This window comes from Hyperoodon ampullatus, assembly GCF_949752795.1.
Source record: "Hyperoodon ampullatus genome assembly, chromosome: 8".
Lineage (NCBI taxonomy): Eukaryota > Metazoa > Chordata > Mammalia > Artiodactyla > Ziphiidae > Hyperoodon > Hyperoodon ampullatus.
The window spans coordinates 18,997,119-19,012,701 of record NC_136921.1 but is presented as its reverse complement, the minus strand read 5'-3'; the positions used below and the strand labels follow the sequence as shown (position 1 = coordinate 19,012,701).

Below are 15,583 nucleotides of genomic sequence, written 5' to 3'. Positions count from 1 at the left end.
CCGCCCGGCCCTGCGCAGCGACAGGCCCTGGGGCGAGCGCGGGAAGGAGATGGGGCGCGGCGGCCGGCCCGAGCCCCGCACGCTCCGGAGCCCCGAGGTACCGCAGGGCGGGGCGGGAAGCGGCGGGCCGGGCCCCGGGGCATCCCGGGCACGGCGGGGCCTCGATGGGCGCTCGAGCGGGCGGGGGATCCAGCTCCGGGGAGGGGGAGGGGGGGCGGCCGCGCGAGGCTTCTGACCCCGCCCTCCTCCCCCAGGGCTCCCCATTAGGTCCGCGCAGCGCCCTCTTCTTCTCACCCGGGTCACGGGTCCCTCAGTGAGTCAGAGCCCCCCCAAGCCGCCTCTCCGGACATGGCCAATGGAGTGATTCCGCCGCCCGGGGGCGCCTCCCCCCTACCCCAGGTGACTGACACTCGCGGGGGTGGGAGAAGAGGAGGGGGAGGGACCTCAAGGAGGAGACGGGGGTCTTCTGGTCGACCCTGGGACCCCCAGATCCAGGGATAGAGCTGGGCGGGAGATATGGAGAAAGAGGGGGTATTTTGGTATTTCTCGGATCTGTTGCCCCCTGTCCTCCCAAGCCCTGGAAGCCTGGGAGGTTGACCCCAGCCTGGGCCACAGGGAGTAGAAGACAGGTCTGCTGGTCTCCCCCAGCTCCACCTAGGGCTTGGAGTTGGGGTGGGTGTGTGGCGTTCATGGGTCAGGGTTCCTTAGAAGAGGCTGTTGGGTTTGCAGGTCCGGGTGCCCTTGGAGGAGCCCCCTCTGAGTCCAGACATGGAGGAGGAGGATGATGACTTGGGCAAGACCTTGGCTGTGAGCAGGTTTGGGGACCTCATCAACAAGCCCCCGGCCTGGGACCCCGAGAAGCCCAGCCGCAGCTACAGCGAGCGGGACTTTGAGTGTGGGTAGCCTGGGGACCCCTAGTGTGGCCGCCCTCACCGCCATCACCTTCATTGCCACCATCACCGTGCTCACCACTGGCTTGGTCACCCGGTGTCATCTTATGCTGGATGCTGTGCTGGATGCTGTGCTGGGCCACCATGCCATGTTAAGTCATCCTGCCTCACTTACCCATCACCTGTCTGCCTGCTAGGGGAGCTGAGCCCCAGACACAGGGGAGATGTAGGGAGATGGGCCTGAGGCCTCCCTTGGTGACCTTCATCTTCCTCAAGGCTCTGTCATACCTCTGGCCCTGCTCTCGTCTCTCTCCCACCTCTCCTCCCCTCCTGAGCTCTGCTGACTCCACCTTTCCCTTCCTTGCTGTGTCCTGTCCTCTCATCCCCGCATCCTCCCTGTCACAACCTCCCCTCTCCATCACTCCATCCCGCGACTCTACCAGGCCTTCCCAATGACAGGCTATGGATACAGGTGTTGGGGGGAGCCTGACTCTGGAGGAAGGACTAGTGTGCCCTTGTCTGAGGCCTTGAGCTAGAATAAGGCGTGCGTCCCCAGGGTGGTGAGGGGCCCCCTTCTGCTGTGGGGGCCCCAACCAGCTCTCCTGCACCCCCAGTTCACCGGCACACATCCCACCACACCCACCACCCGCTCTCGGTGCGCCTGCCTCCACCCCACAAGCTGCGGCGACTGCCCGCCACCTCTGCCCGGCAGACCAGGAGGAAGAGGAAGGAGAGAACCTCGGCTCCCCCCTCTGAGGGGACCCCTCCCATCCAGGAGGAGGGGGGAGCCGGAGTGGATGAGGAGGAGGAAGAGGAGGAGGAAGAGGAAGGGGAGTCTGAGGCAGAACCTGTAGAACCTCCACCCGCAGGGTCCCCACCCAAAGCAAAGGTAAGGTCTGTCCCCAGGGAGGGCTGGCTGCTCAGGGAGAGGAGGGGAGGCCTGGCGGGGGGTGGGGTGGGGGGGGTGGAGGGGAGGCCCGGCAGGGGTAGGGGGAGGCGGGGCTGAGCGGGGGGATTGGGGCTGAGTCAGGGCAGGGACCCAGGGCGCACGGGGTTTATCCACAGTTCTCCATTGGAAGTGACGAGGACGACAGTCCCGGCCTCTCGGGGAGGGCCGCCTTCGCCAAGCCCCTGCCCCCGGTGGGCCCGCGCTCCGACAAGAGCCCCCAGCACTCGGTCAGGTACTGGCCTCCAGCCCAGCCCAGAGCAGGTCCCAGGCTCCTTCCTGACCCCAGTGAAGAAGCTAGGAGGAAAGGGGCGGGGCGGAGGAGCCGGGGAGGGCGTGCCCCTGCTCTGCATGATTGGCAGAGGGCCGGCAGGGAGAGGCCTCCAGGAGAGAGAGGGTGTCTGGGTGAAGAGGAGGATGGGGCCAAAGAGGAACTGGGGACCAGTGCGACGGGGGCAGGAAGGTGGAGGTAAGCTTTTCTCTCTGCCCAGGAGGAGGCTGTGTGTAGTCCCCAGGGGGCCTCTCCAGGCCCTGCCCCAAGCTGGGGAGGGCAGAGGAACCCCCTCCCCTGACCCACCTCCACCGAGGGTCCCTGCCAATTTCAAGGCTGCCGTGTTGCCTCCTCAGCTCCCCTAGTCCCCGGGCCCGGGTCTCCCGAGTCGCCGGAGAGAAGAGCCGGCCACGGAGCCCCTCAACCAGCTATGACCTGCGGGAACGGCTATGCCCAGGCAGTGCCCTGGGCAGCCCGGGTGGCCCGGAGCAGCAGGTGCCCACTGATGAGGCGGAGGCCCAGATGCTGGGCTCCGCGGACCTGGACGACATGAAGAGTGAGTGACACCCACTTCCAGGGGTGCCCAGCCTGTGAGGGACCTTGGAGAGGCTCTGTGTTCTCCCCCACCCAGGGCTGAGCTCCTCTGCGGTATCCCTGTCTGCTGGAATGTGGCCAGTGATGGGGAACTCACTACCTCACCAAGCCATGCCTCGGGTGCCAGAGCTGAGATTTCCCCTCACGATGCCTTTGCCCTTCCGTCCTGGTTGTGTCCTCTGAGTCACCCCCGGAATAAGGCAGCCCTTCTTCCACATGACGTTTGGAGACATCATTGTACCCCCCTCCCCCGAGGCTCCTCTTCTCGGGGCAAACTCTTTTTACCCGCTTCGAACCAGTGCCCTGAGTCCCAGCCACTCCGCCAGGCCTTGCCTCTCCCTGTGTCAGGAGCCTCCTATTCCCATCACACCACCCTCGGCCGGGCCTGGCTGTGATCTCGGCACATTCCTTCCGTCTTATCAGTGCCCTGGTTTCTGTGCCACCTGTCTGCACCCATGGGGCTCTGTGCCCAGCCAGGGGCATCACCGACCCCGCCCTCCTCCCCCTTGGAACCACAGTGTGTGTGCAGGGGTGGGGTGGGTGGGGGGGTGGGGGTGGGGTGGGAGGGGGGAGGGCTCTGAGCGCAATACGTCATGGAAAGTTGCCAGGGCCTGAAGACAGGGACAAGAACAATCCGATGGCAGCAGCAGCAGCAGCGGCGGCGGCAGCAGCGGTGGGATGGGGGGGGTCAGGGGGAGGGCGTGTTTACAGACCTAGGGTGCGGGCTGGAAGCAGCAGTGAGCAGGCTTGGGGACCTGGGGAGTCGGGGTCAGGAGGCCCGGCTACTTTCAAGCTCTGGTTGGACCAAGACCACTGCTGTCCAGGCTCCTACCTCTCAGGAGAGCCGGGGCTCTAGGAAGGAGCAGGGGCTGAGGCCTTGGCCATCTGGGGAATGATGAGCCCGCTGGAGGAGGTCACAGAGCCCAATGGGGCACTGAGCCCTGGGCCCGGGGACGCTGAGGGTCAGAGCCCTCAGAGGGCTCCAGCCCCCAGCCCTCGAGAGTCGCTGGCCTCAGAGGACTTAGAGATGTTTGTGCTGGACCTTGAGGACTATGACCTGTGGGAATCCATCAGGGGCCAGCTGAGCCCCATGGTGGGCGGACCAGCTTGTGAGTAACTGGGCTGCTGGCCTTCCCCCAGCTGCGGGCCTGGAAGGGGCAGGTGGGAAGGAAGGGAGAGGAGCTGTGCCTGAGTCCTTCTGGGTGTGTACCCACGGGGGAGTACACATGGGTGCCGACGGGCACAGGGAGGGTGCTGAGGGCGCGGGGCCTGGTGACTTAATGTGGGTCCTGGCACTGCCGAGTAAGAGGCAGTGGCCATGACCGGGGCTGTGGACTGAGTTGGGGGTCTGCCTTTTTACTGTGGCTGAGCCAGTGTCCCCGTGTGACTTTGGACTAGTCCTTTCCCCTCTCTGGGCCTCAGTCTCCTTATGTATGAAATGGCCCAGCTGGATGATATGGTTTTGTCGGCATGGTCCCTGGGTGACTGTGGCGCCCCCCTCCCTGAGTACAATGGCTGGGCAGAGCTGGAGGGGCTGGCAATGACCCCGAGGCCCTGAGCTGGAACTCTGGGACCGCCAAGCCCATCTTCTCCGCAGGTCACCGGCTGGAGGACAACCCTGGCGTGCGCCGGCACCTGGTAAAGAAGCCGTCTCGGACGCAGGGCGGGAGGGGCAGCCCCAGTGGCCTGGCCCCCATCCTGCGCAGGAAGAAGAAGAAGCAGCAGCTGGACCGGAGGCCTCATGAGGTACCGGAGCCCGAGGAAGTGGGCCTTAGGATTCTTCTCGCCTCTCCTCCCCGCCTTCTCCCTCCCTCCCTGCCTGGCCCATCGCCATGTCCCCAGGACAGCCGGTCCCACCTGGCGGCCCCCAGGCCTTCACCCTTGGCGCCCACCCCAGGTGTTTGTGGAGCTGAATGAGCTGATGCTGGACCGCAGCCAGGAGCCCCACTGGCGGGAGACGGCTCGCTGGATCAAGTTTGAGGAGGACGTGGAGGAAGAGACGGAGCGCTGGGGGAAGCCGCATGTGGCCTCGCTCTCCTTCCGCAGCCTGCTGGAGCTCAGGAGGACCATCGCCCACGGTAGGGGCCCTGCAGGCCTGGCCCTAGAGCTGCAGGCCCTCTTCACAAACCACAGAGCTCGGCCTGTGCTGGGCTGCCCAGCTCCAGGGACTGCTCCCTGGAGCCCTGGGGCCAGGTGAGGTCAGGCTGCCACTTTGGGGACATGGGGTCCATCTGCCTGCACCAGCCATGAGCTCTGAGGGGTGGGGCTGTGCCCAGGTACCTGGCACTGTACCTGGGGCACAGTAGGTATCTGTCCACATGCAGTAAGTCAACAGATGACCCCCTCTCTGGGCAAGGATGGGCTGCGCCCTCACCCTGTGCTCTCTTTTTGCATCCCTCTCGGGCTGGGCTGTGGCCACACGGAGCTGTGTATGCACCTGGGCACATCAGGTGCTTGGCTCACCCAGCATGTCTGCCGGCCCTTGGGGAGCAAGCCGCTGGGGGGTGGTTGTTTTTCTACCTGACGGGACCGTGCTCCCTCCCCTGACTGTGCCCCCAGGAGCTGCCCTCCTGGACCTGGAGCAGACCACTCTGCCAGGCATCGCACACCTCGTGGTGGAGACCATGATTGTGTCTGACCAGATCCGGCCGGAGGACAGGGCCAGTGTCCTTCGCACCCTGCTGCTGAAACACAGGTGCCAGGGTGGGGCGCCTGGGAGGGCGCCTTCAGGTTCAGCTGCCTTCCAGGAGCACAGACTCTACTGAGCGGCTCTCGAGCTTCTGCTTGAATACCCCCAATGATGGGGAGCTCATTCCTTCTTTATCTTTGGACAGTACCAACCGTTAGAAAGTTCCTTCTGACATTGAGGCGAAAAGGATGGAGGCCCTGACCCTCCGTTTCTCATTTCCTCGTGACCTCAGCCCACCAAGGGGCTGTCTTCCTAACCTGCCTTGCCCCCTCTGCCCTCTCCCCAGCCATCCCAATGATGACAAGGACAGTGGCTTCTTTCCCCGAAATGCGTCCAGTTCCAGCGTGAACTCGGTCCTAGGGAATCATCACCCAACCCCCAGCCATGGCCCCGATGGTGCAGTGCCTACCGTGGCTGATGACCTGGGGGAGCCAGCCCCACTCTGGCCTCATGACCCTGAGGCCAAGGAGGTCAGTCGCCTTGCTCTGACCTGGGCTGGGGGATGAGGAGGGCTTCCGGTTTCAGTGGAGGCCACGGATGGCTTCACTGAGTGGGTCAGGAAGGTTGGATGCCGGGCACCATACTAGGGATGTGGGGGACCTACATTCAGGAGGGACCCCTGCCCCGGAGAAACAGAAATTTTAAATGGGATGACGGGGCAGACCCAGGGGAGCCATTTAAACAAGGTAAGGCTGAGATGTAGGAGGGGGCTTGGAGGAGGGGTCCAGCTCCTGCTGTGGGGCACTTCACCGATAGTCTCCACCCTGGCTGGGGAGGGAGAAAGCAGGGCCCAGATCCAGGGGTTGGTGGGCAGAGTCCAGGCCTGGAACAAGGGATGGGAGGGCCTGCCATGGCCTCCGGTCTGGGTCCCAGCCCTATTCCAGTTCTGCGTCCTCAGAAGCCCCTCCACATGCCTGGGGGAGATGGTCACCGGGGGAAAAGCCTGAAGCTGCTGGAGAAGATCCCTGAAGATGCCGAGGCTACTGTTGTGCTCGTGGGTAAGGAGGGCTGGGCCCTGGGGGCATGGGCTACAGGGCCTGGATGCCCCCACCATGTCTGCTTGTCTTGACCTCTGGCCTGCAGGCTGCCTCGTCCATCCCCAACCAGGCCCCCACCTTGCGCCTGGTCTTCCTCTCAACCCATCTTCCCTAATCCTCTGCCTGCTTCCCATCCAGTTTTCTGCTATCTTGGATTGCTTCTAGTCCATATAACACCGTTGTGAGAATTAGAAGAAAGCACTCCTTCCTTAATACCCTTGATTTCCATCTGCTGGTAAATTGTAATAAATGTACAGACATATAAGCAAATAGGGCTTCTTTAGATTGGGGTTTCTTTGTGCAGTGCACAACCTGCTCAACTGTACATGATGGCCCCAGATATCCCCCCAGGGCCTGCCTTGACTGCTCCCCTTTGCCCAGCACCCTGTGCCTTACTGTCCCCCCAGGCTGTGTGCCTTTCTTGGAGCAGCCAGCAGCAGCCTTTGTGCGCCTGAACGAAGCTGTACTCTTGGAGTCTGTGCTTGAGGTCCCCGTGCCGGTTCGCTTTCTCTTTGTGATGCTGGGGCCCGGCCACACCAGCACTGACTATCACGAGCTTGGGCGCTCCATTGCCACCCTCATGTCTGACAAGGTGGGTCCGGCAGCCCCCAGGCTGGGCGTTCTAGGCCTGTTCCCCTGAGCCCTGCTTGTTCTCTGTCCCTCTCGCTGCCCCCAGTGGTATCCATGGGTACAGGGGTGCTAGTGGCCCTTCGGGGTGGAGGCAGCGCTCTGGAGTGGTGGAGGGAGGGGTGAGCAGAGAGGGAAAAGGGAGCCTTGGGCTGGGGCTATGGGAGGGGACAGTGAGGTGGATGCAGGAACGAAGAAGCCCAGACGCTGAAGCTTTGGATGTGACATGAGACTCGAAAGGGAAGCTGGGCTTGGACAGGAGGGTCCTCTAGCCAGGGGTGATGTTCGAAATATTTCCCAAGCAACAGCATGTGGGCACTCTCCAGTGAGGATGGAGATTGGATTGGTAACGCTATGCCAGGCGTTGTCCCTTCAGTTGTTGCATTGTGGAAAAGTCTGGAGGCTCCCAGGGGAAGAGCGCGGGCACTCGTGGGCGTTTGGGAGGTGCTCAGGGCCGTGGCTGCCTGCCGGCCAGCAGGGACATGAGTCAGAGTTTGGACAAGTGGACTGGACCTGTGTATGTGGCTGAACGTCCACCTTGCCTCTGGCTCTCTGATGGCCCAACACCTCCTCCCCGAAGCCCCCCGTCCCAGGGCCTCCCTGGGCTGTGGGCTCAGCCCCTGGCTTTCGTGCCTCCAGCTATTCCACGACGCTGCCTATCAGGCGGACGACCGGCAGGACCTCCTGAGCGCCATCAGCGAGTTCCTGGACGGCAGCATCGTGATCCCCCCGTCCGAGGTGGAGGGCCGAGACCTGCTGCGCTCCGTGGCTGCCTTCCAGCGCGAGCTGCTCAGGAAGCGGCGGGAGCGGGAGCAGACCAAAGTTGAGATGACCACCCAGGGCGGCTACGTGGCCCCTGGGAAAGGTCAGACCCTTTGGGGCCCGGAGCCCCCTGAACACATGCCCCCTCCACGGCTCCCACAGCTCTGACCCCAGCCCCATCCCGACTCTTGAGCCCTGCACGTCAGCTTCCAATCCCTGACCCAGGTCTCTGCACTGCGTCCCAGGCTGGGAAGGATTGGGCCCAGGGCCTGCTCCAAGCACGAGGTTCCAGCAGCCTCTTGTTCCCCCAGAGCTGGCGATGGAATTGGGGGGCTCCGAGGTGCCCCCTGACGACGACCCCCTGCTGCGCACTGGCTCGGTGTTTGGGGGGCTCGTCCGGGACGTGAAGCGCCGGTACCCGCACTACCCCAGCGACCTGCGGGACGCCCTGCACTCCCAGTGCGTGGCCGCCGTGCTCTTCATCTACTTCGCTGCCCTCAGTCCCGCCATCACCTTCGGGGGGCTGCTAGGTGAGGGGCGGGAGGAGAGGTGAGGGGGCTCACTGTCATCTGCAGGGTTGCTGGGTCAGGGTGTCCCAGTGGTCACTTCTGGGATGACAGTGAAGTGAGAGGGGGTGGGTGCAAGGGGTGGGGGATCCGGGTTGGGGCGCTGGTGGTGAGAGGCAGGAGGGCTGAGTGGTGAGGGTCCCTATCTACCACTCTGGGGGGCTGCTCCATTTTTCTTGGGTCCCCAGGTTAGGGGAAACTAGACAAGAAAGAGGGGCCAGGTAGAAGGAGCCAGGCCAGGGCCGTCCCGCTGACCCTTGCCCGCCCCAGGGGAGAAGACAGAAGGACTGATGGGTGTGTCTGAGCTGATCGTGTCCACGGCTGTGCTTGGCGTCCTCTTCTCTCTGCTGGGGGCCCAGCCGCTGCTCGTGGTCGGCTTCTCGGGGCCACTGCTCGTCTTCGAAGAAGCCTTCTTCAAGGTGACAGCCACCCCGCCCCTCCCCAGGGGTCACCTGCTCCACCCTGTGCCCCTGGCCCAGGTGATGGGCCCCTGCGGTCTTTCCCCCTCCTCTCCCTCGGGGTTCACCTCCTGCCCGTCCCGTGGGGCCCTGAGGGCCAGGTCAGGTGGCTGTGGGTGATCACCTCTCTCTCCCGACCTCTAGTTCTGCCGAGCCCAGGGCCTGGAGTACCTCACAGGCCGTGTGTGGGTTGGCCTCTGGCTGGTGGTCTTCGTCCTTGCCCTGGTGGCCGCGGAAGGCAGCTTCCTGGTCCGCTACATCTCACCTTTCACCCAGGAGATCTTCGCCTTCCTCATCTCGCTCATTTTCATCTATGAGACCTTCCACAAGCTCTACAAGGTGGAGGCCCTGAGAGGTCTTGGGGGGTGGGTGTAGGTGGGGGCTGGACAGCACCCTGGGAAAGAGAGCCTGGGGATGTGTGTGTGGAGCACTGGGGGAGGAGGGCCGAGGAGGAAGGCTCTGTAGGCTGTGGGCATGGGGGTTGAGGACGCCCTAGGGCTAGGTCTGAGCTGAAGGGCAGGGAGTCAGACCCAGAGGTTTGAAGTCCAGGATTCACCTGAACAGATACGGGACGGAAAGGGGGCGTTGTCAGGGCTACGGGTCTGGGGGCCTTGGGTCACTGTATGTAGAGGAAGGGCGTCTGTGTGTGAGATGGAGCTGCATGTCCTGTGTTAACGTTGCCCGGTCAGGTGTGGGAGGGGCCAGCCCTCTCCCTCACAGGTGTACGAAATCAGGCACCTGCCCAGGTGAGCACTAGGGCAACCTTGTAACCCACACAGGTGTTCACGGAGCACCCACTGCTGCCATTCTACCCCCCTGAGGGAGCCCTGGCAGCTAAGCTGGACCTGAATGGGAGTGCCCTGCCCACCACCGAGGGGCCGCCGGGCCCCAGGAACCAACCCAACACGGCTCTGCTGTCCCTCATCCTCATGCTCGGGACCTTCCTCATTGCCTTCTTCCTGCGCAAGTTCAGAAACAGCCGCTTCCTGGGTGGCAAGGTGCGTGGCCGGCGGGAGTAGGGCCTGTGGACCCCCTGTGTCTGTCCTTCACTTCCTGCTGTCACTGCCAGGCTCCGCTCGAGAGAGGGGCTGTCCCCTTCTCCCGGTCATGGGAGACCTCAACCAAGTCTGTGCAGCCTCTGCCCCTGTCTGAAGCCTCAGAGAAATGTAATCAGGAGAGGAATTCCCTCCTGGGCTGGGCTGGCACCTGTGGGGTTTAAAGGGACAGGTCAGGGGACTTCTGGCTCCTGCTGAGGCCCAAGAAGGGTCCGGGTAAAAAACCCCCATATTAGTCTCCTGACCCTCCCCTCCATCCACCTTTTGCTCCCTTCCCCTCATTGGCCCCTCTCAAGGCTCGCCGTATCATCGGGGACTTCGGCATCCCCATCTCCATTCTGGTGATGGTCCTGGTGGATTACTCCATTACAGACACCTACACACAGGTGAGTGAGTCCCGACCTCCTCTGGCAGCTGGTTCTCACCCCAGGGCCTTGAGAGGCAGGCCATGACATGTCCCCATTGCGCCAGCAGCCAGTCAGGGCTGGAACCCAACTTTCCTAGTGGAATGGCTACGTGCTGGGGCTGCACAGGGGTGGGTAGGCTGGGGGTTTCAGAAGCAGCTGTGTGGTCCAGCTGAGGAGGCCGGCCCGGGGGTCTGGGGCTGTGTGTGACCCTTAGTCAGGACTCCTGGAGGAGCAGGTGTGGGACTGGGGGCAGAATGACAGGTGCCCCCGCAGCAGGTCTCCTGGCAGCTCCGGGGCGCAGGGAGAAGGTATATCATTTCCTTATTCGCTGCCAAGACCCCTTGGAGGAACAGTGACTTTGGAGGATACAAAACTGATTTTCCTCAAACCTGTTCACACCCACATTCCCTGGAGCCCTGGTACTGGGGACACAGAGCTGGGTGGGAGCAGCTGCTACGTGGAGTTGCTAGCGGCCCTGAACCCGGTCTTCCTTCTGGTCATGCAGAAGCTGACGGTGCCCACGGGGCTCTCAGTGACCTCCCCCCATAAGCGCACGTGGTTCATCCCGCCCCTGGGTAGCGCCCGTCCTTTCCCGCCCTGGATGATGGTGGCAGCCGCTGTGCCCGCCCTCCTGGTCCTCATCCTGATCTTCATGGAGACACAGATCACTGCGTGAGAGGGCTGGGGGGAGGAGCGGGGAGCCGTGGGATTGGCGGCCGGAGGGTGTCTTTGGGCCTGGGGCATGGTTTCCCCAGGGTGCTTTTTTTTTTTTTTTTTTCCCCCCCCCGGTATGCGGGCCTCTCACTGTTGTGGCCTTTCTCCGGACGCGCAGGCTCAGCAGCCATGGCTCACGGGCCCAGCCGCTCCGCGGCATGTGGGATCCTCCCGGACTGGGGCATGAACCCGTGTCCCCTGCATTAGCGGGCGGACTCTCAACCACTGCACCACCAGGGAAGCCCCCCGCCGTGGTGCTTTGACATGATATCTGTCTGTTACCACCACCACTTGCAGGGTGGCACTTGACAGTCCTCAGAAAACCCTGGCAGCATTTTCTCTCAGCCAGTGATGCTCACATGTATCTCATTTTGGTTAAACCACAATGACGTGGTGAGAGCTGGCATCTGGCTTTTGTGGTGTTTTAAATATCCACAGTATGGGAATTTGCCTCAGATTTGCCTAAATATGAGAACTTCAATGTGAGAACTTGAAAGAGGAAGCGGGCAGGTCCTGGGAGAGTTCTGCTCTGCATGTCCTTCGCCCTCCACACCGTCCCTGCTGTGTGTGCCTGGCCCTGTCGCTGGCCACCCCCCACCACTCACCCCCACTTTCCATCCTCTCCCCGCAGGCTCATTGTCAGCCAGAAAGCGCGGAGGCTGCTCAAAGGCTCCGGCTTCCACCTGGACCTGCTTCTCATCGGCTCCCTGGGTGGGCTCTGTGGCTTGTTTGGGTTGCCCTGGCTCACGGCCGCCACCGTCCGCTCGGTCACCCATGTGAATGCGCTGACTGTTATGCGCACTGCCATTGCTCCCGGCGACAAGCCCCAGATCCAGGAGGTGCGGGAGCAGCGGGTCACTGGAGTGCTCATCGCCAGCCTCGTGGGTGAGAGTGCCCACCTTGCACGGCCCTGGTCCCCACCCCACAGACTTGCGTTCTTGGACCTTAAATCCTTTCTCCATCCCAGGCTTGACCCAGATCCCTTCTGAGTTTCCAAACGCATCATGACTGGCCCCTGCTCTGACCCCCAGACCTGCTTCTTGACACTCCATGTGCCTTTTTGCTTGAGCCCTTTCTTGGTTCTCTATCCTGTTGCATCTTCTCTTGGTCACAGTGATGAGGCCCTCCTCATCCCCTCCCCACCAGGCCCTTCCATCCTCACGGGGGCTGCCTGAGGGGTCATGTAGGTGTGTGTCACCTCCTCCAGGCCTGTCCATTGTCATGGGGGCTGTGCTGCGCCGGATCCCACTGGCTGTACTCTTTGGAATTTTCCTGTACATGGGGGTCACATCGCTGTCTGGCATCCAGCTGTCCCAGCGTCTGTTGCTCATACTCATGCCAGCAAAACACCATCCCGAACAGCCCTATGTGACCAAGGTAGGGCCAGGAGGCACAGAGGGGGGCAACGGGGTGATGGGGAGTGGCGGGGGTGCCGAGGGATCTCTGGGCTGGAGATGGACCCTGAAGGATAAGCTGGGACCTGGGGACCCGAGTTCCTAAAGATGTGGTGAGACCTGACGCCTGTTCCCCAGGTGAAGACCTGGCGGATGCATCTGTTTACGTGCATCCAGCTGGGCTGCATCGCGCTGCTCTGGGTGGTCAAGTCCACGGCGGCCTCGCTCGCCTTTCCCTTCCTGCTGCTGCTCACGGTGCCCCTGAGGCGTTGCCTCCTGCCCCGGCTCTTCCAGGACAGGGAGCTACAGGCGGTAAGGGAAGGTGCTTGGGGCAGTCTTAGGGGCTCGGGCCCCGGGTGCCAGTCTCTGCTGTTGTGTGACCACAGACAAATTACCTAACGTTCTGAAATCTCATTTTCATCCGTATGACGGGGCTACTAATAGATTCTCCCTTATAGGATCGTGGTGAGGATTAAACAGAAATTCAGGTAAAGCAGTGAGAACGGTGCTTTGGTGTGAAAGAAGCACAGGGCTGCTGTAGACAGCTGTGCAGGTTGTGTCCTGAGCAAAAGCACACAGCTGAGGGATGAGCGGGCGTGGGGTGGTGCTGAAATCCATTCTGAGCCCTGTTTTTGTCAGCTAGAGGAAGGGACATCTTTTTGAAAACCCTCCGCCCACGCATGGTGTACAAAGGTACCACAGGAGCTCAGAGCCCCAGGAAAGTACTTCTGTGTGGTAGCTGCTATCATCGTTATTAGGAGGTATCGCTGGGGGGTGACCTGAAGGTTTCAGCCAGAGGGAAGTGCTTCAACCTGGGGCCACAGTCCCTGTAGACAGTGAGGCTTGGAAAGGTCTAGGGGCAGTGAGGGCTGCCGGCCCAGGAGGAGCTGGGGAACGGGAGGCAGTGAGTCTGCTTCCCTGCCTCCCCCAACCGTCTGCTCCCTTTTGCAGCTGGACTCTGAAGATGCTGAACCAAACTTTGATGAGGACGGCCAGGATGAGTACAATGAGCTGCACATGCCCGTGTGATCCTCCACCATGGTGCCCCTTGGAGACCCCGACACCTTAGTGATTGACACCAGGCCCCAGTCAGAGCCCAGCCCCAGGGCCAGCGGGCTCCTCATGACCCAGAGACGTGCCTGGAACCACTACTGTTGCCACGACTAGAGTGGCCCCCTGACTCTGCCCTGGGCACTGACCTCGTCTCACCCAGGCCCTTTCACAGACCAGACCGGCACAGGCTTTGAGCTCATTATAACCACACTCCTTGTCTTGTGTCTGCCTCACTTTCTTGGTTCCATCTCTGGTTTCTCGGGTCATACTTATCCATCTGGACTTGGAACAATTCTATTTTCAGGGTCGTCAAAATCAGGGAGAGTTTTGAGGCAAGGACAGAATTCTTGGGGGAAAGGGAGAGAATCAAGACCACAGAAGGTCAGAGCTGGATCTTATCAGCACCCCCTCGACCCCCCCCCGAAGTACAGTTGAGGAGCTGGAGGCTCAAGGTCTGGCTCAAGGTCACATGCTGTTAATCGAGTCCCTGCTTAGAAGGGGGAGGTTGGGGGACGGGAGAGGGAGGAGGTTGCTCTGCTTTAGCCACTAGGGAAATCAGAGCGTCCCAATGGCTGTGGGGCTACAGAGGGGAATGGAAAATGTTTATTTTCTTTTCCTGATCCTTGGCAGTCCAAAGAGCAGAGACAGGAGCCGCCTAATCCCCTAGACGCCAGGGTCATGCTGCCTTTGGGGTCCCTGGACCATTTTAGAGTCTCCAGGCTTAAAAGAGAGTCAGTTCTGGGATTCCTGAGGCCACTCCTTGCGTGCAACAGTCTTTGTTACGCCAGAAATAACCTGGGAGGCCTTGAAGAGGGTGCAAACTGGGAGCCCATTTCGTCACAGTTGCTAGGCAACTAGCTGCGTGGTTGAGCGGCTGTCCCTGTGTTGCCCTCTGGTGGCCGCTCTCTCACTGCAGGCTCTGTCTGGACTGGGCCCGGGTAACACTGCCACCTGGTGGACCCGCTATGATCAAAGATCCCATTCAAGCACATTTAGTTCCTCATTGGGAGGCAAGGGGGTGGGGCAGAGAGGTTCCGTGGACTTAGAAAGCCCTGGGCCAGGTGGAATTTCAGAGGAACTTCGCCAAGGAGCAAAGTGAAGGTCAAACACAAAAAACTAGAACACAGACGTGTGCAGAGCAGATTCCAAACGCAGAGATGGCAGGGGCCACACGTGTAGATAGGCTTGGCTGAGAAGGTTTGCACGCAGGACTCTGTTCCTTTTCTGAGCACTAAACCAGGTTGCCTGGTCCCCCCATCGGGGCCTTGGTGTGGGCGGACTTCCCTGTTGGGTCTGTGGGATTCTGAGACCCCACGGGAAAGAACCTGCTTCTTCCAGAGACCCTGAGAGAAAGTAGTGACCTGAGCCCTGAAGACTCGGCTCTTCATTGGACACAGGTTGTGTCAATCATCTCTGCTTAGCGAATAGCTGAGAAGTATGGGTGTTGCTCAGCTGGAAAGTGAGAAACAAGAGGGCGGGGGCTTTTGAAACTGAATGAGTCTTGGCCCTGGCTAGTGGGTCAGGGCGGACTCCAGTATGACTGGGCCCTGAGGCCCCAGTTGGAACAATAGATGAACAAGTTTCAGTGAAAGATCGAGCCAGACATAACCTCGGGCTATCAACATGCCCCTCCGCTCCCCCCAATGGGAAAGGACATGAATAAGTCCTAAGAGCTTGGAGTCTTAAAGACCACGGCCTTTAAACCACCCTCCTCCGGCCCCGCTCCCCAAGGGAAGGCAACTGCAGTTTAGTGCAGTACAAGGCTGTAGTTGACCAACACACGCACTGGGCTGGGCCTGGTTAGGGGGGATTCTTTCTCACCCAGGGTGGAGGCCTGTGGAGGCTCTGAGAGCACTTAGGGGGCTGAGCAACCCAAACTTTTGCCAGGGATGGGTCTCTTGAAGGATGGCAGAGGACAGAATGACAGTGGGGGCCAGGGAAAGACAAGGGTGATGGGACAGTGGCAAACCCACCGGAAGACAAGTGGCCTGGCCTTTCAGAGATCATCACATTTGGGGATATTCAGAGTTTGTCCTGAAGCCTTGGTGTTTTGTCTGACTTTCTCTTCACTGACCCTTCAACCTTATCTTCCTGGGGGGCTGCAGCTTGACTGAGGCTGC

At 61.4% G+C, this 15,583-nt stretch overlaps 1 protein-coding gene across 2 annotated transcripts; it reads left to right on the top strand.

Annotated features, from left to right (window-relative positions):
- Positions 1–348: 348 nt before the first annotated feature.
- SLC4A3 (solute carrier family 4 member 3) lies at positions 349–13,439 on the top strand (the record flags this gene model as incomplete). Of its 2 annotated transcripts, none has more annotated exons than XM_079710306.1 (22): positions 349–399; positions 730–895; positions 1,505–1,779; positions 1,956–2,071; positions 2,464–2,663; positions 4,299–4,447; positions 4,599–4,779; positions 5,261–5,396; positions 5,677–5,860; positions 6,289–6,388; positions 6,835–7,019; positions 7,694–7,919; positions 8,128–8,346; positions 8,653–8,801; positions 8,985–9,179; positions 9,620–9,838; positions 10,192–10,281; positions 10,808–10,974; positions 11,648–11,901; positions 12,224–12,393; positions 12,549–12,722; positions 13,362–13,439. In XM_079710306.1, the coding sequence occupies 22 exons, from the start codon at positions 349–351 to the stop codon at positions 13,437–13,439; spliced, it is 3,684 nt and encodes a 1,227-aa protein (XP_079566432.1). The 2 variants fall into 2 exon arrangements, with proteins under 2 accessions (XP_079566432.1, XP_079566431.1); XM_079710305.1 differs by having other exon boundaries at positions 2,365–2,663.
- Positions 13,440–15,583: the final 2,144 nt, after the last annotated feature.